The 26,991-nt window shown below is 48.9% G+C and overlaps 2 protein-coding genes across 2 annotated transcripts in view; both read right to left on the bottom strand.

Annotated features, from left to right (window-relative positions):
• Nucleotides 1-10,195, bottom strand: part of COLGALT1 (collagen beta(1-O)galactosyltransferase 1) — a 34,664-nt gene extending 24,469 nt beyond the window's left edge. The window contains exons 1-3 of the mRNA XM_007945341.1: nucleotides 9,939-10,195; nucleotides 8,241-8,351; nucleotides 6,803-6,920 (exon numbers count right to left, since the gene is read on the bottom strand). Coding sequence (XP_007943532.1) covers nucleotides 6,803-6,920; nucleotides 8,241-8,351; nucleotides 9,939-10,195 — 486 coding nt within the window. The remainder of the gene's footprint in view (nucleotides 1-6,802; nucleotides 6,921-8,240; nucleotides 8,352-9,938) is intronic.
• A 3,247-nt stretch (nucleotides 10,196-13,442) lies between these two features.
• Nucleotides 13,443-26,991, bottom strand: part of NIBAN3 (niban apoptosis regulator 3) — a 31,631-nt gene continuing 18,082 nt past the window's right edge. The window contains exons 9-14 of the mRNA XM_007945340.1: nucleotides 24,209-24,367; nucleotides 22,898-23,014; nucleotides 22,710-22,817; nucleotides 18,436-18,547; nucleotides 14,600-14,683; nucleotides 13,443-13,555 (exon numbers count right to left, since the gene is read on the bottom strand). Coding sequence (XP_007943531.1) covers nucleotides 13,443-13,555; nucleotides 14,600-14,683; nucleotides 18,436-18,547; nucleotides 22,710-22,817; nucleotides 22,898-23,014; nucleotides 24,209-24,367 — 693 coding nt within the window. The remainder of the gene's footprint in view (nucleotides 13,556-14,599; nucleotides 14,684-18,435; nucleotides 18,548-22,709; nucleotides 22,818-22,897; nucleotides 23,015-24,208; nucleotides 24,368-26,991) is intronic.

The raw sequence follows: 26,991 nt of genomic DNA, 5'->3' as shown, positions 1-26,991 counted from the left end.
GAATTCCCATTTTCTGCAATGTTATCCATAATTGTTATGATCTACATAGTCAAATACCTTTGCACACTCAATGAGACGCAGATAAATAACTTTCTGGTATTCTCTGCTTTCAGTGAAGATCCATTTGACATTAGCAATGATGTCCCTTGTTCTACATCCTCTTATGAATCTGACTTGAATTTCTGGCAGTTTCCTGTCGACACACCGCTTCAACCATTTTTTAACTACCTTCAGCAAATCGTTACTTGTGTGTGATATTGATGATATCGTTCAATAATTTCCGCATTCTGTTGGATCAACTTTGGGGATGGTCACAAATACGGATCGCTTCCAGTCAGTTGGCCAGGTAGCTGTCTTCCAAATTTCTTGGCATAGCTGAGTAAGTGCAGATTGCTTCATCTTCCTCCTGAGGAGCAACTGGTGAGTTTGAACCACTTGACTTTCTGGTTAGCAACCAAGTGCTTTACCCACTATGCCACCAGAGCTCCTTACTCATTAGTCATTTTTGTTGTTGTTGTTGTTATGTGCCGTTGAGTCGGCCCCAACTCATAGTGATCCCTCCTTGGGTTTCCGAGGCAGTATCACTACGGAAGTAGGACTGCCCAACCTTCCTTCCGAGGACTGGCTGGTGGGTTTGAACCGCCAGCCTTCTGGTTAGCAGTCAAGTGCTTTAGCCACTATGCTACCAGAGCTCCTCATTAGTCATTAGGGCAGTGCAAATCAAAATAACAGTGAAATACCACATCTGCTAGGGTGACTAGGATCAGAAAATACAGTATTGGCAAGGAAATGATAAAGCAGAAAGCTCATGCATCGCTGATGGGAATGTAAAATGGTACAACTGTTACTCAAGAGTGTGGGTTCCTCAAAAAGTCAAGCATGGAATTACCATGTGACTTAAGAGACTTGAAAGCCAAAGCCCAAAGCTGAGACAGAGACTTGCACACCAACATCATAGCAGCACTATTCATAAGAGCCAAAAGGTGGAAATAACCCAAGTGTCCACCAACAGATGCTGGATAAACACAGTGTGGTCCATCCACACAATGGACTGTATCACTCAGTCATGAAAAGGAATGAAGCTCTGATACACACTAAATGAGGATGAACCTGAAAACATGATGCCAAGTGAAAGAAATCAGACACAAAGGGGCAAATATTACATGCTCCCACTTACTGAAACATCTAGAATAAGCAAATCCATAGTATTTCACTGCTAACCAGAAGGCTGGCAGTTCAAACCCACCAGCCAGTCCTTGGAAGAAAGATTGGGCAATCTACTTCCATAGTGATACTGCCTCAGAAACCCAAGGAGGGGTCTCTATGAGTTGGCTCTAACTCGACAGCAGTGGGTATAAGCTCTGGTGGTGCAGTGCCTAAGGCATTTGCCTGCTAACTAGAAGGTTGGCAGTTCAAACCCACCACCCACTTCCGTGGAAGGAAGATGGGGCAATCTACTTCTGTAAAGATTTACAGAATCCCAATGGCAGTCACTTTGAGTCAGAATCGACTTGATGTCAACAGGTTAGGTTTTCTGGCAAAGAGACCCAAGTTTACTACAGGTTAACAGAGGGAAGGAGTAGAGAAGAGGAAGTTACTGCTGAAGAGGCACTGAGTGTCTGTTGAGGGTGATGAAAACTTAGAAATGGCTAGATGTGATGGCTGTACAACACGTAATTAATGTCAATGAACTGTACACTTAAAAATGGTCCAAATCTCATGTATAGGGTTAGCAGACAATGATTCTACAAGCGTATTTGTATGTTCTGTAAGAATTCCCAGGTGTATAGTTGAGCTGACAAGGGACAAGGTTGTAGTCACTTCTTGGCCACAGCCAGCTACCCAGACGGACTGAGATGAACCTGTGGGCTCGGGACCATAGTCGCCAAGCTCAACTAGTGTAACATACTACATGAAACATTTTTCCACCTCCTACTTTGGTGAGTAGCAACTGGGATTATAAAAGCTTGCAAGCAGGCAGCCACCTAGATGCAACAATGGGTCTCTCCTTGTCCAGAGCAAAGAAGAATGAAGAAAACCAAAAATTCATGGAAACAATTAGTCCTAGCAACTGGTACACCATGTCATCCTCAGCCTATATGACTATGAGACCAAAAGAACTAGATGGTGCCCATCTACCACTGTCAACCACAGGGGGGATCTATGTAGGAGATCCTGGATAGAGAGGGAGAACAATATGGAACAAAACTCAAAATCATTTGGAGAGAGAAAAAAAAAAAAAAGGGACCAGGTTTGCTGGTCTGATAGAGCCTGGTGGAACCACTGAGACTACGGCCCCTAGCTGCCCTTCAGGTCTGGAATTGAACCCACGCCTGTGGCTTCCAGCCAAACAAAAGATAGGCATATGAGTTGAATATTCACCTGAGGTAGATACACTCCTTGGAGAGGACAATCATGGGAGAAAAGAAGGGCTGTGTATGCACAGAGAGACAGCTCAAGGGGCAGGGGTGCATGGAGGGATGGACACAGGGAAGAGGTAACTATGGGGAGGAAGTGGGAGGGGAGCTGTTGCATTGTGGGAAATTGTAGTCAATATCGTGAGACAAAGTGCATGTGAGCTGCTGTATGGAATGTGAATTTGCTCTGTAAACTTTCACCCAAATCACAATTAAAAAAAAAAAAAAAGGTCCAAATGGCAAACTTCTGTTGTGAATATTTCACCATGATAAAGAAAAATGGGCAGCACCTCCAGACACAGAGACTAAGGCCATGTGCAGACCAAGGCAGAGATGTGGCCACAAGCCCAGGAAAGCCTGGGCCCACCAGAAGCTAAAGACAAGGAACGACCCTCTCCTTGGGGTCCAGAGGGACTCGATCCTGCCAACACTGATTTCAGGCTTCTGGCCTCCAGAGCTGTATTTACGCTCAGTGCAAGAAGCCAGTGACCAAGGACCACACACCGTCTGACCCTGTGTATATGAAATGTCCCAAACACGCAAATCCACAGAGAAGGAAAAGTGGATTCGTGGTTGCCTAGAGCTTGAGGGCAGGAGGGGCGGGAGCGACTGCAACTGGGCATGGGGTCTCCTTTAGGGTGATGCAAATGTTCTGGAACTAGACAGAGGTGGCTACTGTACAACCTTGTAAACTAACTAAATGCCACTGAACTGCTCTCTTATAAATGGTTAATCTTATGCTATATAAAGTACACCTAAAAAAAAAAAAAAAACCACACAGCCAGAAAACGGGTCCCTCTGGGAGGAAAGAGTGTATCATTTGTTTTCCTTCCCCTCTTACTTATTTTTCTTATAACTTTTATAGTTTCTCTTATATATTTACCTACAATAGTATTTCTTATGTTTTTCTCTAAAATTAACATCAATAGCTTTTGTTAAAAACAAACAAAAAAGTCTTTCTCATAAAAATTTAAAAACATTAGACAAACAACTTCATATTCGAGTGTGAAATTTTCAAAGTCTGCACTCACAAAAATACCATTTTGTGTCAAAAGTGGCTTTGAGTTTTGAACTAACACCTTGAGCTCCACCCAGGTTTGTGGGAAAAAGCAGTAAAACCCAGCCAAGCTCAAATCATGAAACGAAAACCCAAGGAAGGAGGGCAAGGTGGCCCTGTGCAGACAGTCCAGGGTGACCCCTGTCCCACCTCTGTGCCTCCTGGCTCGGTGACCCCCACCAAAGGATTTGTCACCGCCCACCCAAGCCTCCTCTTATAGCGGTCTTCTGATTTAGCACCATTATGGACTGTGAAAGCTGGGGACACCTTTTGCTATGAACAATTTGGCCTGTGATCCTGGTTCCTCAAAGTAGGACCGTACCTGAGGCCAATGGGTAGGGGTTGACCAGACCAGAGGGCCAACCTGGGGGCCTGTGCTGGCTAAGCCTCAGGAAGTGTGACGTCACGGCCACATGGTGAAGCCGATGAAGGCCTTGGCGGACAGAGGCTTAGTGGGGCTTCCTGTGTGGAGACTGTGAACATCTGCTTTGGGGAGGGTAAGCGTGTCCCCTGAGGATGTGGGAGCTCTGAGCCAGACCCCTCCCAGCCCTCGTCATGTATGTGTTTCCATCCTTTTATCTGGTAGATTAAAGATAGCCCTCTCCCTGGCCTTTGAGCCCTTCCAAAGGATCATGGGATTATCAGATGATCGGACCTCAAACACAGATGGAGCCAGGCCCTCAACAGGCCCTGGGTGGGTGGGGGTGAGAGAGGCAAAGCCAGCACCTGCTGCCCTGGCCCCAGGTGAATGAGGATGACAGAGCAGCTGGGGTCTGGACTGAGCAGGGAAGGGAAGCTGAGATTTCCCTGGTGGCACAGTGGTTAAAGCATTTGGCTGCTAACCAAAAGGTTGGTGGTTCAAACATACCAGCTGCTCCATGGGAAAAAGATGAGGCAGTGTGCTTCTGTAGATTCACAGCCTTGGAAACCCTCTGGGACAAGTCTACTCTGTCCTCTAGGGGCGCTGTGAGTCAGAAGCGACACGGCGCCAGTGCGTTTGGTTCGAAACACTTGGCATAGCGAGCAGGGTGATCCAGACAGAACCCTGACAGCTCCGACTGAACTGTGTCCAACAAAAAATTATGTTGGAGACCTAACCCCTGTACCTGTGAATGTAACCTTGTTTGGAAATAGGGTCTTTGCAGACGTTATCAGTTAGGGTAACATGAGGTCACACTGGAGTAGGGCTGCTCCTAGCCCTATATGACTGGTGTCCTTATCATAAAGAAGTAACAGAGGGACAGAGGGAAGACAGCAGAGATTGGAGCGGTGCATGTACAAGACAAGGAATGCCAAGGATCGCTGTCTGTTACCTGAAGCCAGGACAGAGGATGGGACAGACCCTCCCTCAGAAGGAATTAACACAACCAATGCCCTGGCCTGCTGCCACTCCATCCCTAACCCTGACAGTCTCGGTTCCCACAGCAGCCACAGTGGGCTTCTAAAAATCATAAATGCGACGACAGCCCCCTTCTGCTCCAAACCCTTCATGGCTCCCCAGGACCCTCAGTATAAAAGCAACATCTCTCCATCAGCCTGCATGGTCCGGCTCCAGCCCACCACATCCACCTCATCTCTTCCGCTCCCCTCCCTGCTCACTCTGTCCAGCCACTCTGGCCCCCTGACCATTCCTGGAATGCTTCCAGTCTGCCCCCATCTGTTCTCTCTGCCCGGAACACTGTTTCCCCAGGCTGCTCCTTCTCTCCTACAGTCTCAGCTCATGGCCCTTCCTCAGGGAGGCCCCACCCTGGTCATGCCATCTCATCACCATTTGACAATGTCCTCCCAGCACAGGCTGCCTTAGGATATTCCCTGGTGCATTCTTTTTGCTTGCTTTCCGGTCATGTCCACCTTTCCGCGTGGGCTGCGCCTGTGCTAATCCTTGCTGTGTCCCAGGGGCCCTGCAGAGGCCCAGCATGCCATCAGGGCTTGGAGACATATGCTGATTAATAAATAAAGAAGGTTCTGACCACAGCTCAGGGCCTAGCCCTGGGATAGAAGCAACCAGAGGCATTGTCAGGCTGTTGCTACTGCATTCAACTGCCATGGTGAGCCAGGCCCAGCCCACAGCACCCTCCCCAGCTACAGTGGGGAGAAAACCAGGAAGCATCACACCTAGGTTAAGGGAGCTCACAGGAGCTTGGGACCATGGTCACGGGGGACATCAAGCTTAACTGGTATAACATACTACACAGAAACACTGCTCTACATCTTACTTTGGTGAATAGTGACTGGGGTCTTAAAAACTTCCAAGCGGCCAACTAGATGCAACAACTGGTATCTCCTTATTCAGAGCAAAGAAGAATGAAGAAAACCAAAGACACATGGAAACAATTAGTCCAGGGGACTAGTGGACCATGCAAACCTCAGCCTACATGACCCCGAGGCCAGAACTAGATGGTGGCCTGGCTCCCACTTCAACCACTCAGAAATCAATGTAGGGGATCCTGGCTAGAGTGGGAGAACAATGTGGAACAAAACTCAACATGAAAAACACCAAGCTTACTGGTCTGACAGAGACTAGTGAATTCCATGAGACTATGGCCGCTACTCACCCTGTGCGCCCGTACCTTCCAGCCAAACAATAGACAGACACATAAGGTGAACTTACACCACATAGATACACTTCTTAGAACAATCAACTATGGAGATCCAAAGTGCAGTATTTGCACAGGGATACAGCTCAGGGGGCAGGAATGCACAGAAAAGGACACATGGAAAAGGTAACCACAAGGAGGAAGTGAGAAGACAGCTGTTACATTGTGGGGATTGCAATCAATGTCATGAAATAAAATGTGTATTAATTGGTATATGGAAAATTAATTTGTGCCACAGACTTTCACTCAATCACAATTTAAAAAAAGTAAAAGGCAGCCTACAGGAAGCCTGGAGGCCTGTGACATATGGACACGGATCTCAACATTATTGTGTTCAAGACTCAACAGTTCCCTTTCCTTCCAAAAGACGCTGTGGACCCAGGAGGAAGAAGTGAAAGTCCAGCCTCAGCAACTCAATGTCTCCAACGCCCCCCTGCCCAACCCTGTCCTCCCACTTCTGGGAAGTGACCCAGGTGTCATCAGGGGAAGGGGTGTACAGAGGTCTGATGTCATTTATGGTGGCAATAAGAGTGGAGATGACTTAAGGGTCCAACCACGGGGGGTAGCCCAGGATCGAACTCCAGGTGGGCTACTTTGTGCAACTCACTCCCCTTCTCAGAGCCTCAGTATCCTCCTGTGTAAAACGGGGTTAAGGATAGTCCTTGCACCCCACTGTAGAATCTTCTCCTGGGAACCCCTCAGACCTTCCAGGACCCAGTAGAGGAACTCACCAGGATGTAGTCAGCCCACATGTCCCTTGCTGACTTCAGGGCTGCCTGGCGCAACTTCATGACGTGCTCATAGCGTGAGTCGGACCAGTGTTTGGGGCCCTCCTCGTCTGGGTAGGACCTGTAGGGAAGCATCTATGACACAGGAGGCACAGGTGATGCTGGAGCCCACAGAGTGTCTGAGTGCCTTGGGGGTAGTCAGAGAGGACTTCTTGGAGGAGGGGATGTGTCAGCTGGAGCTGGAGGATAGGAAGGAACAAGCAAGGAGAGAAGAGGAGGGGAGGGGGTGTGTGTGTCAGGTAGAAGCACTAAGAAAAGCCCAGGTGCCCCTGATCAACCCTGACTCCTGGCAACTCCATGTGTCAGAGAACTGTGCCTCACGGGGTTTCGATGGCTGAGTTTCAGGACATACATCACCAGGCCGTTCTCCCAAGTGCCTCTGAGTAGACTTGAACCTCTTACCTTTTGGTTAGTAGTTGGGTGCTTAACTGTGTTTTTACCCAGGGACTCTAGGCAAGGGCACAGCATGTGCAAAGTCCAGAGCAGACAAAGTTAGATGGCGATTTGGAGGCTACAGAAAGCTCAGTGTGGCTGGGATAGGGGTAAGGGTGGGGGTGGAGGGAGAAGGGGCCTCACATGCCAGACAAGGGTGTTCTCCAGCATGGAGGGGAGCCAATGGGACAGGAGAAGAGCACAGAACAGGAAAACACTTGGAGCCCGAGTGTGTCCGAGCCGTGGGTGGGTACCACAGAGTGGACCCCCGACTCACGGTGACCCCACATGCGGCAGAACGAAACCCTGCCTGCTCTGCACCATCCCCATGACTGGTTGTGGATCAAGTGTGATCCACAGGGTCTCACTGGCTGATATTTGGATGTTGATTGGCAGGCCTTTCTTCCTAGTCCATTTCATTCTGGAAGCTCTGCTGAACCCTGTTCAATATCAACACACAAGCCTCGAGGGACAGAACAGTGGGGGCGGCACATGAAGCTGACTGGCCGGGTTGGGTCGATCTGGTCTCCGGGTCGATCAATCCGGCATGGAAGGGGAGCACATTCTACCCCCAACCACCATTGTCTCCAGTAGGTGGGAGAGGAAGGGAAAAGAAGGAAGAGAGAGACAAACACTGAAAGGTGAGAGGAGCCAGGGGCCCACTCCACCCAGGGGGTTACAAGGAAGCAAAGCCATCCTGGGGTTGAGACTGAGACAGGAACAAAGCCATGGGGTCCTCCAGAGAGATAAGGAGTGAGAAAACTCCAGGTAGAGAGAATGGCTAGGGCAAAGGTCTGGAGAGAGATTATAGCCCTTTGTTGAAGGTGAGGACAGATAAGAGCAGCCAGAGTTTAAGGTAGCAGAGTTGGGCTGAGAGGCTAGAGTTTCATCCTGGAGCAGTAGGGAGCCATGGAGGGTATGTGAGCAGGGGCAGGGCCAATCTGCTCACCTGGGCTCCTCGGCCGGCCGCCACTCCACAGAGTGGTACAGGCTCTTCACAGCCACCAGCCACTCCCGCAGCACGGCAGACGTGTTGTCCACATTGTGGTCTGTGGCCACCCTGCAGTTAGAGGGGCGCAGTCAGTGTGGACAGGGAGACTGAGGCAGGACCAGGCAGTGGTGAGGCCACTCAGAATCCACATCCTGGCTCAGTCCCCACTAGCTGTGCGGTCCTGGGCAAGATGTTTCCCTTCCCCCTGCTTTAGTTCCCTCATCTGTAACCTGGGCGTGATAAAAGGACCCACAATTAGCGATTGTTGGTTTAAAAGCCTTTAGGGTCTTATGACCACTTCTTGGGACTCAGCATGTGCAAGTTTGTAAAAAATTAACCCCCACCCAGCCTTTCCTAATTCTCTCGTAACACCTCCCCAGAGCAGGCTGTGGTCAAGCATTCATTCAACAAACATCTGTTCAGCACCAACTGCGTGCTTGGATTATCAAGGGCTAGGAGACCTGGAATGGAGGGAAAAGGGTACATTTGTGAGTCTGCTTTGACTAAGGAGCCCAGAGCTAATTTCCCCCAATATGTTCGTATTGAGTCAACGGTAATCCCAGAAGTGATGACAGTAATAACCAGGCCCAAAATGAGAACAACGCTAATTGCAGCTCTGGTCCCAGTAAACGGCACTGAAGGTTTCACACTGCTTAATCCTCAGAGACAAACCCAAGAAAAGAGTTACAGTAATATCCCCATTTTCCAGATGAGGAAACTGAGGCAAGAGACGCCAAGTCCCCAGTCTGAGGCTTCCTCAAGGCTCTGCCTGACTGCAACAGACACATGCATCCCTTTCCAGGCAGGATCCACTTCCTCCCTTCCCCCCTCAGCCATCTCCCCACCCACACTGCTGCTCGGTTGGGGAGGGCAGGAGTCTGATGGGGGTCCTTGAACTCGGAAGGGGCAGTGGGGGCACATGTGTCAAGAGGAGCAGGGCAGGACTCCCCATTAGGGCAAGGGTGATGGGAGCCAAATATGGGAGAGGCCACAGGCCCAGGTTCTCCTGGGCAGCCCCACAAGCAGGAGGAGTTAGAGAGTTAGTCCCAGGCAGCTAGGTCTGCCCTAACCTCCCTACTGGGGACTGCCCTAACCTCCCTACTGGGGACCACAGGCATAAAGCTGGTCCTCACATCCTTGGATTTTAGGGGTAAGACAACAAGCAGAGGTCTCCCCTGGGCCTGGGCCATGCCAACAGAGGCAGAAGACTGGGCAGGACCTGGGCCCCCATTGGGGGGTCAGACATGAGGGAGCAATGTGGACCCACCCTGATGAGAGACAGCAAGCAGGATTAGTGTCTCCCTCCACCACCACCCCGGCCCCGCCCAACCCAATGGGGGACAGCACACAGAACCAGGCCTCTTCCACACTAATGTGAAGGAGGGGGTTAGGACAAAAAGTGTGGGACAGCAAGCAGGATCCAATATGACCTGCCCTAATGGGCCGCCCACTGGGGAACAGCATGCAGGGTCAGTGCGTGGTGGCCCACTCCAGTTGGGGTCATAAGGCAGGGATCAGCTGGCAGGTCAGGGCCTGGCCTAACAGTAGTGGGGGGGGGGGTCAACTGCAGAGTGAAATGTAAATCCGCCGTAATAGGGATCAGGCGGCAGCGTCAGGGCCCGGGCCACCCCATGGGTTCCCAGGCAAGCGGCTCACCATAGCGCCGTGCGCTCCCGCGGGTGCCGCAGCCGCTCCAGGGCGCCCAGAGTGGCGGGCAGGGCGGGGGCCGCATTGCGCGCCAGCAGCGCGATTAGCACGCGCGGCGCCTGCAGTGGGGACTCCGGAGTCCAGCGCTCCTCCGGGAAGTAGGCGGAGGCGCCCAGCGGGCCGCCGAGGGGCGGCGATACCAGCAGCAGCAGCAGCGCCAGAATCGGCCGTCCGCGCCGCCTGGCCGCCCGTGGGGATACCGCCATCGCGCCACGCGTCGCCTTTAAGCCGCTTTCCTGCCGGCCGACTCCGCCGCGCCTTAAAGCAGTTGTTGGGATGTAGGGGAGGTGCCTGGCGTGACGTCAGGCCTCAGGGTCGCCTTCCAAGGCCCGTCTCCTCTCACCTTAAAGGCACAGAACCCTCCAAAACCACGGTCCGGACGTGGCCACTGGGCCTTAAAGGTGCTGCAGCCCCGACTGCCTCTGTCCAGCGCAGTCCCTCTCTCTAATCTCTCTGCCGCAAGGACTCCCTCCCTGAACACCATTCAACGTCCATTTGAATAAGTCCTGGGTTAGGCCACCAGGTAGACCTGGGGAATTATCACGTGGTTTGGAGCCTGAAAGTCTGTGTCTTAGTTTCCTTGGCTGTGAAATGGGTTTTAACCATCCCGTTTTCCATGATGTTGGAGATCTTTGGGCATTAAGTGGTCAGGCCCCGGAGTCTGCAAACCCAGGTTCAAATACAACCTCCTCTGTGGGCTCACAGTGTTAGCTTCAGTTTGTTCATCTGTAAAATGAGATCATAATGGACCCGCGCAGGGTGGGCTTAAAGATGGAACCCAACCATGCTGGAATGGGTGAGGCCTGGGTTTAGATGGAAATGTTACCAGAGGGTTGCTCTCCAATACTCAGACGTATGTTTTAATCCATCTAGACATCATATTTTATGTCATCCTTAAGCATTAAGTTTTAAAAACGATACACAGATATATATTTATTGATGTAAAAAATAAGTAGTTTCTTAAACTTAAGGGCACAGGGCATGTGTCCTTATTCGTGGGTGGGACAGGGGGAGCTTGGAGCTTTAGGAAGTAAAATGTGGGATGACCAGGAGACCCTGCAGGTGGTTCATGTGCATGGCTGCTAACACGGAAGGTTGGCAGTTCAAGACTGGTGGTGGAGTCCACCTGGAGGCATCTTGGGAGAGCGGCCTGATGATCTGCCTCAGAAAAATCGACCTTTGAAAGCTTGTGGAGCATCTTTCTGCTCCGATGCATGTGGCATTGCCAGGAGTCAGAGCTGCCTAGGTGGCAACCGGGTTGACCAGATGAGCCCCTGAAGCAAGGCTGGTGGGGTTCTGTGACACTCGCCCCATCCCGTCCCATCCCTTTCTTCCCTCTCCTTTGCTTCTGTTTTCTACCTTTTTCCTACAATGATCTTTTGTGCAAGTTAACATTCTGGCCTAATATTTAGGGCAGGTGGCACAATCTTTGCTTGGGAAATGACGGGAGGGCAGATGGACCTGGGAGTCGGGGAGGGCAGCAGAGGGACAGGGGTGCCTCCCCCCAAGTGGGTCCCTGCTGAATCTCGTCATGGGGCTCTGAGGTCTCTTCTCTGGGGTATCGTTATGGATTGAATTATGTTTCCCAAAAAGATAGGTTGAAGTCCTATGGGACCTTGCTTGGGAAAATAGTTTTTATCTTTACAGATGTTATCAGTTAATAAAATCATACTGGGGTAAAGTGAAGGAGCTCTGTTGGTGTGGTGGTTAAGGCATTTGGCTGTTAACCAGGAGGTTGGTGGTTCAAACCCACCAGCCACTCTGCCAAAGAATGATGAGGCTGCCTTGGAAGCCCAGTAGGGGTCACTATAAGTCAAAATCAATTTGATGCCAGTGAGTGTGGTTTGGGGTGAAGTGGATCCTATTCCTAATCCCTTCTCAGTGGTGTCTTAGAAAAGGACAGACACAGAAACAGTCACACACAGAAGCAAGCCTATGTGAGGATCCGTCTATAAGCTGAAACTCCATCTGCCAATAACTGAGAGAGACAAGGAAGGATCCTCCCCTAGAGAGAGCCAGAGAGCATTGCCCTGCCAGTGCCCTGAGTCTGGACGCCCAGCCTCCAGAACCACGAGACAATACGTTTCTGTTCTTTAGAGCCACCCACTTTGTGGTATTCTATTATGGCCACCCCAGGAAGCTAAGACAAGTATGTTTGACATTTCCCATAATAAAAACTTCAAAACAAACTTACATTCTATGGATCTGGTGGGTAAAGATCTTTCTTTCATATGAAAACCAACTCAAACCAACCCACCGGTTGATTCTGACTCATGGCGACCCATTGTGCAAGGGTAGACCTGTGCTCCACGGGGTTTTCCAGGCTGTGACCTTTCAGAAGCACATCACCAGGCCTGTCTTCTGAGGCACCCCTGGCTGGGTTCGAACCAACAAGCTTTGGGTTAGTAACTGAAGTCTTAACCATGTGTACCACCCAGAGACTCCCTCTTTCGTATTAAGAAAACAAGTGACAAGTCACGCCCCATGCTTCTGATCCTGCGTCTGTATTGCACATCTACATGATGAGAAAAGACTGGAAGGATATATACCCTAGGGCAGACTGGTTTTCTCAAAGGGGTTGGGATGACAATTTCTTTTTTGCTGTAGTATTTCCAGCATGAACATCTATATCTTGGGTGAAAAGAAGATCCAGTTGGACGAGGCTGTGGAGTGTAAAAATATCTCAGGAAGGCGGGGGGAAGTCAGGATACATTTTCCTTTAGGAGGGGCTGAAAACTCCGGAACAGAATAGGAGGAAACTATATCCTCTGAAAGCTGAACCTAGAGGACCATCAGGCAAAATCCCTCCGGAACCCACTCCGGAAGCAGCTGTATAACTTGTGATATGGGAGAAGCCGCCAAGCCCTGTGAACTGATACTTTTCTGGCGAGTCGAAGGGGTCAGTAAAAGTCTAACTCTCGGCAGGAGGAATCTCTATTCCAAGGTGAAAAATGTAGCAAGATGCAAACCCAAAATGCCCAGATCAAGCTGAGAAAACAATATTTCAGACTGTGTAAGAAAACATTAGTATCTTCAATATATAAAGAGTTATTAGACATCAATAAGAAAAATATAAGCATTCCAAAGAAAAATGGGGAAAAGCCATGAAAAAGGAAATTAACAATAACAACAAAAAGATATATAAATGGCCAAAAAAAATTTTTAAGTTCAATTCAGTCATCAAAGAAATTCAAAATAAATTCCTTCTGAATTTTTGAAGAACAATGTTGAGATTTATTTATTTACTCAACTTGACTCTTAAAAAAGAATATTTTCTTTTATGATAATTCCTGGTGTTTCAAAAAGGACAGGAGAAAACTCAGAAATGCTGCTGGTGAGAAGAATGAGGTAGCAGGGCAGGGGGTGGTGGTTACAAAAGCTTTGAAAATGCTGCAATGCTTTGGTCCAGAAATTTCATTGGCAGATATTTATCCAATGGAAATGAAGGTGGATTCAGCTCTGGAATGTTCTCTCAGGAGGCAGTGGGCAGACAGGCTGGACCTCGGTGCTGGAGCCTGGCTGCCTGGGGCAAATCCATCCTTGTCTCTGAGCCTCAGTTTCCTCATCTGTCAAATGGAAAAATGTCATGAGGATGATACAAAACATGCATGTCTCATATTTGGTGTGTGATAGGTGCTGGAGTTCTTGACTTCCATGTGGGAGCCCCAGGTCTGATCCAGTTCAATGCCCCCTATGCACAGCCATGACCACCTGTCTTGCGTGTTGCTAGGATGCTGAGGTTTCAGCAGAGCTTCCAGCCTAAAATGCATCAAGAAGAAAGGCCTGGTGATCTACTTCCAAAAACCAGCCAGTGGAAACCCTGCGGATCACGATGGCCCAATCCACAACTGATCGTGGGGCTGGTGCGGAATCGGGCAGTGTTACGTTCTGTTGTGCACAGGATTGCCATGAGTTGGGGGCAGCGAGTGGCTCCTAAATCTAATCACTTCTGAGGTATAAAAAGAGCAGAACAGGCATAGACACGCATTTAGGGCAAGACAGACACCAGAGTGAGCCGGCCCCAGCCCTGAGCCTTTGCCAACTGCAAGCCCAAGGTTTCTGCCCCTGCTCTCTCCCCTTCCAGTGTTGGGAACAGGAAGGAGCTGCTGAGAGAAGCCCCATCCAGTCCTAGCAAGATGAGATGGAATGCAAATTCATTACCATCTTGGCTCTGGACAGCTGAGCTCTCATGAATGCCAGACCTGGTTCTGGTGATGTAATGGCTAAAGCATTTGGTTGCTAACCAAAAGGTTAGCAGTTTGAACCCACCAGCCACTCTGTGGGAGAAAGACAAGGCAGTATTTGCTTCTGTAAAGATTTACAGCCTTGGAAACCCTATGGGGGCAGTTCTACTCTGTTCTATAAGGTCACTATGAGTTGGAATCAACTTGGTGGCAGTGGGTTATTTTTTATTTTTCCCCATAGCTAAACACACTCCATGGTTCCCCACCGCCCTTTTTGCCATGAACTTGGCCAGCCCTGCAGGGCAGGAAACAAGATGCATGCCATTCCATCCTCTAACCTACATCCATGACCACCTCGTACCCTGACACAAGACCCCAGCCCCCCCAGAGATTCACTGTCACAGCCATGGATGTTGGGGCCCTCACCTGCTTCCTCCTGGTCCCATGGGGCATCTAAGAAGCCATCTGGAGTACAGGCCATGTCGCTCACACCGAGGGCCTTTTTTAACTCTGAAACGAGACAAGCCCACCCGCGAAAGGTATACATACATTTCCCCAGAGAGGCCAGTAGATGGCAGAGGGTGACAGCAAATGTCACAACCAAGACTCCTAAAGAAAGGTAGTCTATTTCCCACGCTTGTGCCCAAGGCAGGCATTTAAAGTAGATCCCCACACTCTTCACCTAGCCTGGACACGCCGACTGGCTGTTCTTGGCAACACTGCACTAGGGGAAGACATCACAAGTCAATTGAAGATGGCCAGCCTTAGGCATAAGGCAAACCTCTAGGGACAGTAACGCATTGGGTTTACCTGTTTCCGGATTTTCTTTTTCAATCTCAAGACAGGCTTTTTCCCTTTAAAATTTCCCATATTATGGAGCACTGAGTTTACGTTAACAGTGGTGAAATGATTTGGAAAGGATAGCAAGAATGAGGACACAATTTGAAGACTGTAAGAAATATCACTGAATTGTACGTGTAGAAGTGGTCGAGATGGAATATGTTTTGCTATATATTTTCACAGGAGCTCTGGTGGTGTAGTGCCTATGGCATTTGACTGCTAACCAGAAGGCTGGAGGTTCAAACCCACCAGCCACTCCTCAGAAGGAAGGTTAGGCAATCTACTTCTGTAGTGATACTGCCTCGGAAACCCAAAGAGGGGTCACTATGAGTTGGATCCAACTCAATGGCTGTGGGTAGGTAGTTGGTATATATTTTCACCATAATAAAATTTAAAAAAATAAAATAAAATCCCCCCAATTCTAAGGGAACTTAGTTCTTGTTTGCCTCCCTCCTGCCTCCACAGACCAAGGACACATCCTCCTGCTTAGCTCCTGGTCGCTGAGGACAGTTCCATCCCCTGGTTCCTCCTACCTCTCCCACACTGCTCCTTCTATGCCCCTCCTTCCTTTGTGTCCTTCAAATATAGGCTCTTTGGGGCCCCCCTGGTGCTCCCTCTCCTTTCTCTACACTCTCCCTGGGTTGTGGCCCCTCACGCCAGCAACTGGGGCACCTCCAGCTCCTGCCTCCACCTCACACCTGGGCTCTGTCCCTGTGGCAGCTGTCTCTGCTCAGTCCTGTCCTTTGCGCCCAGGACCATGCCCTTAGCCTCCTCCTGGGCTTCTAGTCTAGCCATAGTCACCCTCTGCTCACACACCCTCCATGGGTCCCCAGTGCCTGCACCATAAACTCTAAATCCTCCCTCTGCCTATTACTCAAGTCCTTACCCATCTGTCCTGGCCATCCACCAGCCTCCTCTCCTCTGGCAGCCCTGCACACCACTTGCACCATATGCAGGGTTACAGATTGAATTTGTTCCCAACAAATATGTGTTGGAGGAAGCTCTGGTGGCGTAGTGCCTAAGGCATTTGACTGCTAAACAGAAAGCTGGCAGGTCAAACCCACCAGCAACTCCTTGGAAGGAAGGTTGGGCAATCTACTTTTGTAGTGATACTGCCTCAAAAACCCAAGGAGGGGTCGCTATGAGTCAGGACCGACTCGATGGCAGTGAGTTTGGTTTTCTTGGATTTATACCTGTGGAAGGAAGCCCTGAAGGCACAGCGGCTAAGCACTCAGATGCTAACTGAAAGGCCCCATAGGGTTTCTAAGGCTGTAATCTTTACAGAAGCAGATTGCCACATCGTTCTTCCATGGAGCAACTGGTGGGTTCGAACCGCTGACCTTTGGGTTAGCAGCTGAGCACTTTCTCCACTGTACCACCAGGGCTCCCCCTGTAAGAATTACAGCCTTGGAAACCCTATGAGGCAGTTCTGCTCTGTCCTGTAGGGCCACTATGAATCAGAATCCACTAGACTGGAAAGGCGATACCTGTAGATGCAATCTCTTTGGGTATTAGGGTTTCCTGATGGTGCAGTGCCTAAGGCATTTGGCTGCTAACCAGAAGTTTGGATGTTCAAACCCATCAGCCACTCTGCAGAAGGAAGACCAGGAAATCTTCTGTGAAGATTTACCTCCTTGGAAACCCAAAGGGGGTCACTATGAGTCAGAACCGACTCCACAGCAGGGGGATGAGGTTTTATTTTGTTTTGGTTATGTTGACAAAGTCATATCTGCATCAAAACCAAAACCAAACCCCCTGCCACTGAGTGGATTCTGACTCACAGTCCCCTTGTGGGGCACACATCACGGGGGTTATAATGATTTATTCCTTTTAAGGAATAAAGGAAATGATGTGACCAAGAAAGAGAAGAGGCACTGTGGGGTCTTCTTCCCAGACTAGGAGCCTCCCCCTCCTCAGAGGCATACCCACGAAATCTGAAAACTCTCAGGGGCCCCAATACCTGCCCTGAGAAAAACAAGGAGTGGTTATTGGATGAATAAATGTGAATTTCTGGCCCCGGTTTATTTTTCCTCTGCTTTTTAAATTTTCTCATTTAATTTTGGTTTAAGTACTTCACTTTGGCATCAGTAATTTATTTAGACTGTTCCTAAGTATCTCACCAGCGAACAATATTTACGTGGAGGAATCAAACCACCTTGTAATTTTTCTTTCTACCCACCTTTGACATATCCTCTTAATATTATTGGCCTTAAAACGTATTATTTTAAAGATTTGATCAGAATTCCCAGGTGTATAGTAGAGCTGACAAGGGGCAAGGTTATGGTCATTACTTGGTCACAGCCAGCTACCCAGAGGGACCGAGTAGTTGATCCTGCGGGCTTGGGACCATAGTCGCAGGGGACATCAAGCTCAATTGGCATAACATACTATACAAAACATTGTTCCACCTACTACTTTGACAAGTAGCGACTGGGACCTTAAAAGCTAGGAAGCTGCCATCTAGATGCAACAACGGGTCTCTCCTCGTCAAGAAGAAAGAAGAAAACCAAAATTAAGGGAAACAATCAGTCCTAGCGACTGGTACACCATCCGATCTGCAACCTATACAGCTATGAGACCAGAAGAACTAGATGGTGCCCAGCTACCACTGCCATCCACTTGGAAGGGATGTAGGAGATCCTGCATAAAGAGGGAGAACAATGTGGTACAAAACTCAAAATCGTTTGGAGGCAAAAAAAAAAAAAAAGAAGGTGGGGACCAGGTTTGCTGGTCCAATGGAACCTGGTGTAACCACTGAGACTATGGCCCCTAGCTGCCCTTCAGGTCTGGAATTGAACCCACAACTGTGGTTTCCAGCCAAACAAAGTACAGGCATGTGAGTTAAACATTTACCTCAAGTAGACACACGCCCTGGAGGGAACAATCATGGGAGAAGGAAGGGCTGCTTATGCACAGGGAGATAGCTCAGGGTGCAGAAGAGTATGAAGGGATGGACACTGGGAGGAGGTAACTATGGGGAGGAAGTGGGAGGGGAGCTGCTGCATTGTAAATTTTGGTCAATGACATGAGACAAAGTATATGTGAACTGCTGTATGAAAAGTGAATTTACTCTGTAAATCTTCATCCAAATCCTAATTAAAAAAAAAAAAAAGTATTATTTTAAAGATTTTAATCTTCTTGAAAGGAGGCTGCCCCAATTTTTTAATCCTATCTCCTGGTTGTCATCTTGGGAACTCCTACGCATCCCTCACGGCCTCACTCTGATGCCCCCTCCTTCAGGAGCCTCCATCACTGCCCCTCTGGCCTCCCCCACTCTGGGCCCCCTCTGTCCCAGATATGACCCTAGGTCAAAGGGCAAGTGTTAAAAGGAAGTGAGAAGTGATGGGAGCCCTGCTGGGGCTCAGTACATACAGCCGGGGGGGTGCCAGGCTCCCCTGGGCCACGGGGGCCCCAGAACTCACCTCGGTCAATCCTTTGAAGCAAGACCCCTCGGACAACATCCTCGTAGATGCCCTCAACAGTCAGGGCCTGGCCACACCCAGCAAGGATGTCCCCCTCATCCTCAGGCAGCTCCTGGAACAGAGGCTGTGAGGGCTGGGCTGGAGGGCAGGACTCTGGAGCCTCGAGACACAGGATCGCGCCCCAGCCCTGCCCAGATAGGCTGGGCACAGAGGACAATGGTCTTAACTGCTCTGAGCCTTGGTTTCCTCATATATAATGTAAACTGCATGGACTGATAGAGCTTGGTGAGACCCTGAGACTATGGCCCCTAGTCACCTTTCGGGCTGGGAATTGAACTCACTCCTGTGGCTTCCAGCCAAACAATAGACAGGCCTAGAAGGTGAACATTTATATCAAGTAAGATACACTCCTGAGAACAATCAACCATGGGAGATCAGAAGGGCAGCATTTGCACAGGAAAAAAGCTCAGAAGGCAAGAAGGCATAGGAAAAAAAGGATGCAAGGAGAAGGTAACCACAGGGAGGAAGTGGGAAGAGAGCTGTCGGGGAATTGAGATCAATACCATGAAACGAAATGTGTGTGAACTGCTATATGGAAAATGAATTTGCTCTGTAAACTTTCAACCAAATCCCAATAAAATAAAATGGACTCCATGATCCATGGGGTTGTTGGGAGCTGTGAGGGCTCATTTATGTGTCAACCTGGCAGGTGTGGTGCCCAGATATTTACTTAAATGTCCAGATGTTGCTGGAAAGGTGTTTCATAGATGTGATTACCATCTACAATCAGTTGACTCTAAGGAGATGACCCTTGAGAATGTAGGTGGGTCTGGTCCAATCAGCTGAAGTCCTTAAGAACAAAATGTTTCCTGAAGAGGAGAAATTCTGTCTCAAGACTGTACCATAGAAATCCCGCTGGAGTCTCCAGCCTGCTTTCTGACCTACAAATTGGATTTGCCAACCCTCACCATTGCATGAGCCAATTCCTTAAAATAAATCTCTCCTTTTCTATCTGTGTATCTACTTGAGATATATATATACATATATATATATATATATATGATAGATAAGATAGAATACATATATATTTTTTATATATATATAAAAACACAGTTGCCATTGAGTCAGCCTAGAACTGTGCTCCATATAGTTTTCAATGGCTGATTTGCTGATTTTCTGGAAGTAGATCTCCAGGCCTTCTTGCTAGATACCTCTGGGTAGATTTGAACCTTCACCTTTCAGCTAGCATCCAAGACATGAACACCTTGTATCACCCAGGGACTCTATGATACATATACATACATATATATACCTGTATATACATAGAAACTATGTATGTGTATATGGTTACAGTCATGTACCATATAATGTCCATTGGAGCAATGTGTAACTGTATATACATCCATGGTCCTGACCCCCAGTAAAGCCTATTATATTAAAAATTTAAGATACATGTGATGGTTTGTTAATAACAAACAGGCAATACTTTGCAACCAATATCCAAACATTATTATTATTACTACATTATTATGTTGAAGCTGTTTTATTGTATCTGGAATTGTTTCTTTAATGTTTTTGATGCATAGAAAGGTACACTGTATTCTATATACTAAGACAAACATTTGACTAACTGACATTAGATATGCACCACACCTAACTCTTCTGACTTAGGCATAAATTCAACTTAAAGACAGTCTTAGGAACAGAACCAAAAAAAAACCTAAAAACCAAACTCACTGCCATTGAGTCAGCTCCAAGTCATAACAACCCCCTTTGGATTTCCAAGGTGGTATCTTTGCGGAAGTAGATTCCCCAGTCTTCCTTCCGGGGAGTGGCTAGTGGTTTGAACCGCCACCCTTCTGGTTAGCTGTCAAATGTGTTAGGCACTACGCCACCAGAGCTCCTAACTTGTTCATAATCTGGGGACCACCTGCATATAATATGGTGTTCACACAATATCCAAATCATGTAACATCCTATTTCACAGAACGTATCATGGATGTTAAGCAACACATCACTGTAAGGGATGTGTAGCAGATATAGACACATGTACACATGTATATATCTACATATATATGACTATGTGTGTATGTATATATATATATACACACATATTCTGTTGGTTCTGTTTCTCTGTAACCCTGACTGATACAGGGAGTAAAATAATAAGACAGAGCAAAGCCCCACTTGCTGGGACAAGGGTGGGTGCCTCCACTGTGACCACCCACAGTCTCTTCCTCTGTGTCCAGTCCTATGAACACCTAAGTCAGACCTCCGTCTGTGCCGCTGAGTCCCACGTGGCCCCACCCTGTGATTTCCCCCCTCTCACTCTGCACCAGCCACACCTGCCCCCTCACTGCTCCTCTGACACGCTGGGCTCAGCCCCACCTCGGGGCCTTTCCACGGGCTACGCCTGCTCCCTGAACACCTACCTGGGATGTGGCTAGTGCCCTCAGGTCCATTCTCCATAGTCAGCTTCTCACTGAGACCTTCCCTAATCACTTGGGACCCCCCCACACCCATACGGCTCCCCATCAGCCTCCTCCATTGTCTCCACAGCCATGTCACCACTGACACACGATGTATCAGACCCCCCAGCTGTCACGTGGCAGATACAGAGCAACAAGTCCATTTGTGGGGAAACAGGGCATTGTGGGTGCCCAGAAAAGCCACCTGACCCAGCCTGAGAGCTCAGGGAGCAAAAGTCTCTAACAGTCTGTTATGGATTGAACTATATCCTCCGAAAGTACAGTTGTCAACCTAATTCCTACACCTGTGGATAAGGAGTCCCTGGGTGGCACATGATTCAAACCCACCCAGAGATGCCTTGGAAGACAGGCCTGTCCGTCTGCTTCTGAAAGGTCGCCACCACTGGAAACCCTATGGAGTAGTTCTACCCACAGGGGTCACCATGGGTGGGAATGGGCTCCATGACAACTAACAACATACCTGTGATGTAATCCCATTCGGGAATAGTTTTCTTTGTTATGTTGATGAGGCCCTATCAGTGTACAGTGTGTTTTAAACCAATCACTTTTGAGATGTAAAAGGAGCAGATTAGGCACAGAGACAAGCCAATACAAATGGGGGAAATCGCCAAGGAACACCAAGCCCACTCTTGATGAGTGAGGCTGAGCAAGGATTTCCCCCAGACTGGAGCCAGAGAGCCTTCCTCTACAGCTGTCCTCCTGAATTCACACCTCTCACCTCCTAAACTATGAGAAGGGGGGCAGTGGAGGTTCAGTGGCAGAAACCTCACATTGCATGTGGGAGACCCGGTGTGGTAGTTAAGGTTATGTGTCATCTTGGCTGGACCTGGTTGAGTGGCTGGGCAGCTGGATGTAGTATTCCCCATGATGAGACTGGTAATCAACTCCATGGTGGAATCTACTGTGAGCAGCTGAGTAGCTGCCTTAGGGATGTGGTCTGCTCCCAGTAGGTAAGAAGATGCTTTGAGAAAGGTCACTGAGCTTTTGGCACACTTGGACCCTGCATATAGCCAAGTCTTCATTCAGCAGCCTGCCATGTTGCCTGCTGATCTTGGGACTGTTTCTGGACTTGAACTAGTGGTTTGTCATGTTACTTGATAACCTTGGGACTATGCCATTTTACTTGTCAACCTTGGGCTTGTTTGCCTCAGCAGCCAGCAGCTGCCTGTGTGGAGACACCTCCAGCTTCAGTGGGCCAGGAGCAAGAGGCAGAGCTGAAGCCCAAGGTCAAGGGGCTTTATCCCAGTCCCTAGAGCTGGCACTTTGAACTCAGACTTCCAGCCTCCTAAACTGTAAGAGAATAAATCCCTGTTTGTTCAAAGCATCCACCTGTGGTATTTCTGTTTGTGCGGCAGTAGAAGACCAAAACACGTGGACTCAACTCCTGGCCACCATTCACCTATCAGCATTGCTATGATGCATGTTGCTGGTGCTTCCAGGCTAAGACAGACTAGGAAGAAAAGCCTGGTGATCTGCTTCTAAAAAATTGTTGTTGTTGTTGTTAAGTGCCGTCGAGTCGTTTCCGACTCATAGCGACCCCATGCACAGCAGTCAGCTAAAAAATTACCCACTGAAAACCCTACAGGTCTAATCTTGTTCTGCATGGAGTCACCATGAGTCAGAGGCTGAGTGGACAGCAGTAACCACAAACTGGGGAAATCAATTTCTGCTCGTTAAGACCACCCACCTGTGGTAAATCGGTTACAGCCGCTCTAGGTAACTAAGGCAGGGACCCTGAGCTCAGTCATACTCCACGAAGTGCCTGCACAGCCGCCATCAGCTCACCCGTTTGCAGCATGGCTCCAGCTGGCCCAGCACAAAGGGCAGGAAGATGTGCACCAGCCACTCACGGAGGAACCGCCTCTGTGCCGATCTGCCATCGGACTCGAACTTCTGTAGGACACACCCGAGTGGCCCTCCAGTGATCGACCGTCTGACCCCCAGGCCCCACCAGTGCGCCCCTCGGGCCTCACCTTAAGTACACGCCCCCTGACTTTCTCCAGCTGCTGGACAGCCTGCCGGCAGTCCAGGGCCACTGTCAGACACTGGTCGGCCAGCTGCAGGAAGGTGGCGGTGGCATCAGCCATGAGCTGTGGAAGGAGGGGCTGGGTGACTCCAGCATCCACACTGCAGCCTTAGGGGGTAGTCAGTCCACATCGGGGGGGCGGGGAGCTCTGTGAACAATGGCAAAAAGCACCCTCCTTCTGGGGGATTTAGGGCCAGGGTGCCTGGCCTGGTGAAAAGTGAGCTGGCTGGAATTCAGCTCCCTCAGACCATGTCCTTGTGCAGTGTACAAACTGAACAACTATGCTAGGTAGCCTGGACATTCCCAGATCCCCATCTCCCTCACTCACCTCATGCATCAACATACTCCCCCCTCGGCCTCCAAAACACACTGTTTACCCCACCAACAGTTCACCTGGTTCAAGCCCTGCCATCTCCCTTCTAGATGCTACCCTGGCCTCTCTGTCACTTCCACTCCTGTCCCCAATAACCCCTGCTCCTCTTGGCAGGCAGAGCTTCTTAAGCCACGAATCAGGTCATAGTGCTTCCCCTGCTCACACACCTGCTGTGGCTCCCTATTGCCTCAGGACAGAGCTGGCTTCTTAGCTCAGTGTTCAAGGCCTTGTGGTAGTCACCCTGCCAGCTCACCAGCCCATCCTCCATCACTCCAAACAAAACCAAAAAACCTTAAACCCGTTGCTGTGGAGCTGACTCGGACTCATGGAAACCCCGTATGTTACAGAGAAGAACCGAGCTCCACAGGGTTTTCTTGGCTGCAATCTTTATGAAAGCAGACTGCCAGGCTTTTCTTTCATAGCATACTAGGTGGGTTCAAACTGCCAGCCTTTAAGTTAGCAGCCAAGCTCAAATCATTTGCATCACCCAGCCACCAAAACCTACAATCCAAGCTCTCTAAATTACTTCCCAAAGCAGCCAAGCTCTCTCACTTCCCAGCATTAGTCCCTAATGTTCCCTCTCCCTGAAATATGCCCCACCCCCATTCCTCCAATTGCCGTCCCATTGGAAAAGCCCTCCTCAGGAAGCCCTCCTGGAAGCCCTCCTGTCGCTGGAAATGGACCAGGGTGTGTGTGTGTGTGTGTGTGTGTGTGTGTGTGAGAGAGAGAGAGAGAGAGAGACCCAGCCCTGCCCACTTGGCGTGGTCACTGCCTGATCCAGAGCTCGTGATCCTGGGGGCTAGAGGGCAGGCCAGACCCCTCTCTGTCATCCTGGTGTCCTGATGTCCCCAGTACACACCTGGTGCTTGCTCCTGCCCTCCTCACCTGCTGGGCGAGATCCTGGACCCTAAACACTAGGCTCTGTGTCCCGAGGAAACCAAAGGGTGCAGCCAGCTGCCGCAGGCACTCCCGATTCCGCTCAGCCTCGCGATAGCATGTCTGCATCAGCTCCGGGTCCCACGGTGTCTCCCCGAATGAGTAGACCTGCCAGAGGCAGCCGGTGAGAAAAACACTGCCAGCAGATGGGACAGTGGGCCAAGGACCCCACCAGCAATTCACAGGAGGAGAAACGGCACACCCAGGTTATGGTCAAAGAAGGCAACATCAAGCAATTGCAAGGGGTCGTTGTTGTTAGGGGCCATCCAGGCGATTTTTGACTTATAGAGACCCCACGGGACAGAGTAGAACTGCCCGGTAGGGTTTTCACGGCTGTGATCTTTACACAAGCACATGGCCAGGCCTTTCTCCCTTGGAGCCACTGGGTGGGTTTGAACTGCCAACTTTTCAGTTAGCAGCCAAGTGCTTAACTGTTGTGCCACCAGGGCCCATTAGATGGATATAAAATGGTAAATACTGGAACACAAAGAAAAACCCACACACCAGTGTTCATTGTAGCACTTTTCACAAGAGCTACAAGGTGACACAACCCAAATGTCCATCAACAGGTGATGGGTACACACATGTGGTCCATCCAGACAATGGAATACTTTCAGCCATAAAGAGAAAGTAAATTCTCTTACACGCCACAACATGGAAGAACCTTGAAAATATTATGCAGAATGAAATAAGTCAGTTGCATAAGGACAAATATTGTGTGACTCACTTACATGCAATAAGCCAATATATAGAAGCTAAAAATTATTTATGGTTACCAGGAGGGGGGCGGAAAAGTTTTTGTTGGGGGGGCACTGTTGTTGTTACGTGCCATTGAGTCGTCTCTGACTCATAGCGACCTTACGTACAAAAGAACGAAACACTGCCCAGTCCTATGCCAGCCTCACGATCCCTGCTATACCTGAGCCCATTGCTGCAGCCACTGTGACAACCCATCTCATTGAGGGCCTTCCCCTCTATTGTTGACCCTCCACTTTACCAAGCATAACATCCTTCTGCGGAGAATGGTCCCTTCTGACAACATGACCAAAGTAGGTGAGATGAAGTCTGGCCATTCTTGCTTCCAAGGTGCATACCGGCTGCACTTCCTCCAGGACAGATCTGTTAGTTCTTTTAGCAGTCCATGGTACTTTCAGCATTCTTCTCCAGCACCACAACTCAAAAGCATCGACTCTTCTTCGGTCTTCCTTATTCATCGTCAGCTCTCACATGCATACCAGGCGATTGGAAATACAATTGTGTTTTGGTTACCTAGTGCTGCTCTAACAGAAATACACCATAAATGAGATGGTTTGAATAACACAGGAGTCTATTCTCTTACAATTTTAGAGGCTTTAAATCTGAGTTCAAAGTGCCGGGCATTAGGGGCTGGGTGAAAGCCCCTCAACCTTGGGCTTCAGCTCTGCCTCCTGCTCCCACCGCACTGAAGCTGGAGGTTTTCTTCACTCAGACAGCTGCTGAGGCTGACAAACCCAAGGTTGGCAAGTAAAAAGGCACAGTCCCAATGTTACCAACAACATGGCAGACCACTAATTCAAGTCCAGGTGAAGTCTCATGGTTGGCAGGGCATGGCAGGGTATTGAACAATGACTTGGCTACATGCAGGGTTCAGTGTGCCAAAAGGCTAGAGACCAATTCCAAAGCTTCTCCTTATATACGGGAAGCAGATCACATCCCTAATGCAGCCACTCAGCTGCTTGCAGCAGGTTCCACCATGAAGTTGATTGCCAGTCTTATCATGGGGAATAACTACTTCCAGCTGCCCAGCCACTCAACCAGGCCCAGACAAGTTGGCAACAACCTTAACTACCACACATGGTTTGGAGTAGGTGCCTCTTAGTCTTCAAGGAGATAATCTTTGCTCTTTGGCACTTGAAAGAGGTCTTTTACAGGAGATTTGCCCAATGCAATACATTGTCTGATGTCTTGATTGCAGCTTCTATTGGTGTTGATTGTAGAACCAAGTAATATGAAGTCTTCGACAACTTCAATCTTTTCTCCATTTATCATGATGCTGCTTATTGGTCCAGTTGTGAGGATTTTTGTTTTCTTTATATTGAGGTGTAATTCATTCTGCAGACTGTAGTCATCAATCTTCATCAGTAAATGTCTCAAGTCATCCTCACTTTCAGCAAGTTGTGTCATCTGTGTATCTCAGGTTGTTAATGAGTCTCCCTCCGATCCTGATGCCACATTCTTCTTCACGTAGTCCAGCTTCTAGGATTACTTGCTCAGCACACAGATTGAATAAGTATGGTGAAAGGATACAACCCTGATGCACTCCCTTCTTGAATTTAAACCATGTAGTGTTCCCTTGTTCTGTTTGAATGACAGCTTCCTGGTCTATGGACAGGTTCCTCATGAGCACAATTAAGTGTGCTGGAATTCCCATTCTTCTCAATGTTATCCACAATTTGTTATGATACACACAATCAAATGCCTTTGCTTAGTCAATAAAACAGAAGTAAACATATTTCCGGTACTTTTTGCTTTCAGCCAAGATCCATCTAACATCAGCTATGATATCCCTTCCAGTGATTCAGGAATCACTGTACCAAAAAGAACTGGTCGATCTTCATCCATTTCAGGAAGTGGCATATGATCTAGAACCAATGATACTGAAGGAGGAAGTCAAAGCTGCAATGAAAGAATTGGTGAAGAACAAGGCTCTGGGAATTGACGGAATACCCATTGAGATATTTCAACAAATGGAT

The sequence above is a fragment of the Orycteropus afer genome, unplaced genomic scaffold (assembly GCF_000298275.1).
Source record: "Orycteropus afer afer isolate SDZICR_OR568_19922 unplaced genomic scaffold, OryAfe1.0 scaffold00136, whole genome shotgun sequence".
In the NCBI taxonomy this organism is placed as follows: Eukaryota; Metazoa; Chordata; class Mammalia; order Tubulidentata; family Orycteropodidae; genus Orycteropus; species Orycteropus afer.
The sequence above is the reverse complement of the archived record's forward strand: the minus strand, read 5'-3'. Positions and strand labels throughout refer to the sequence as shown.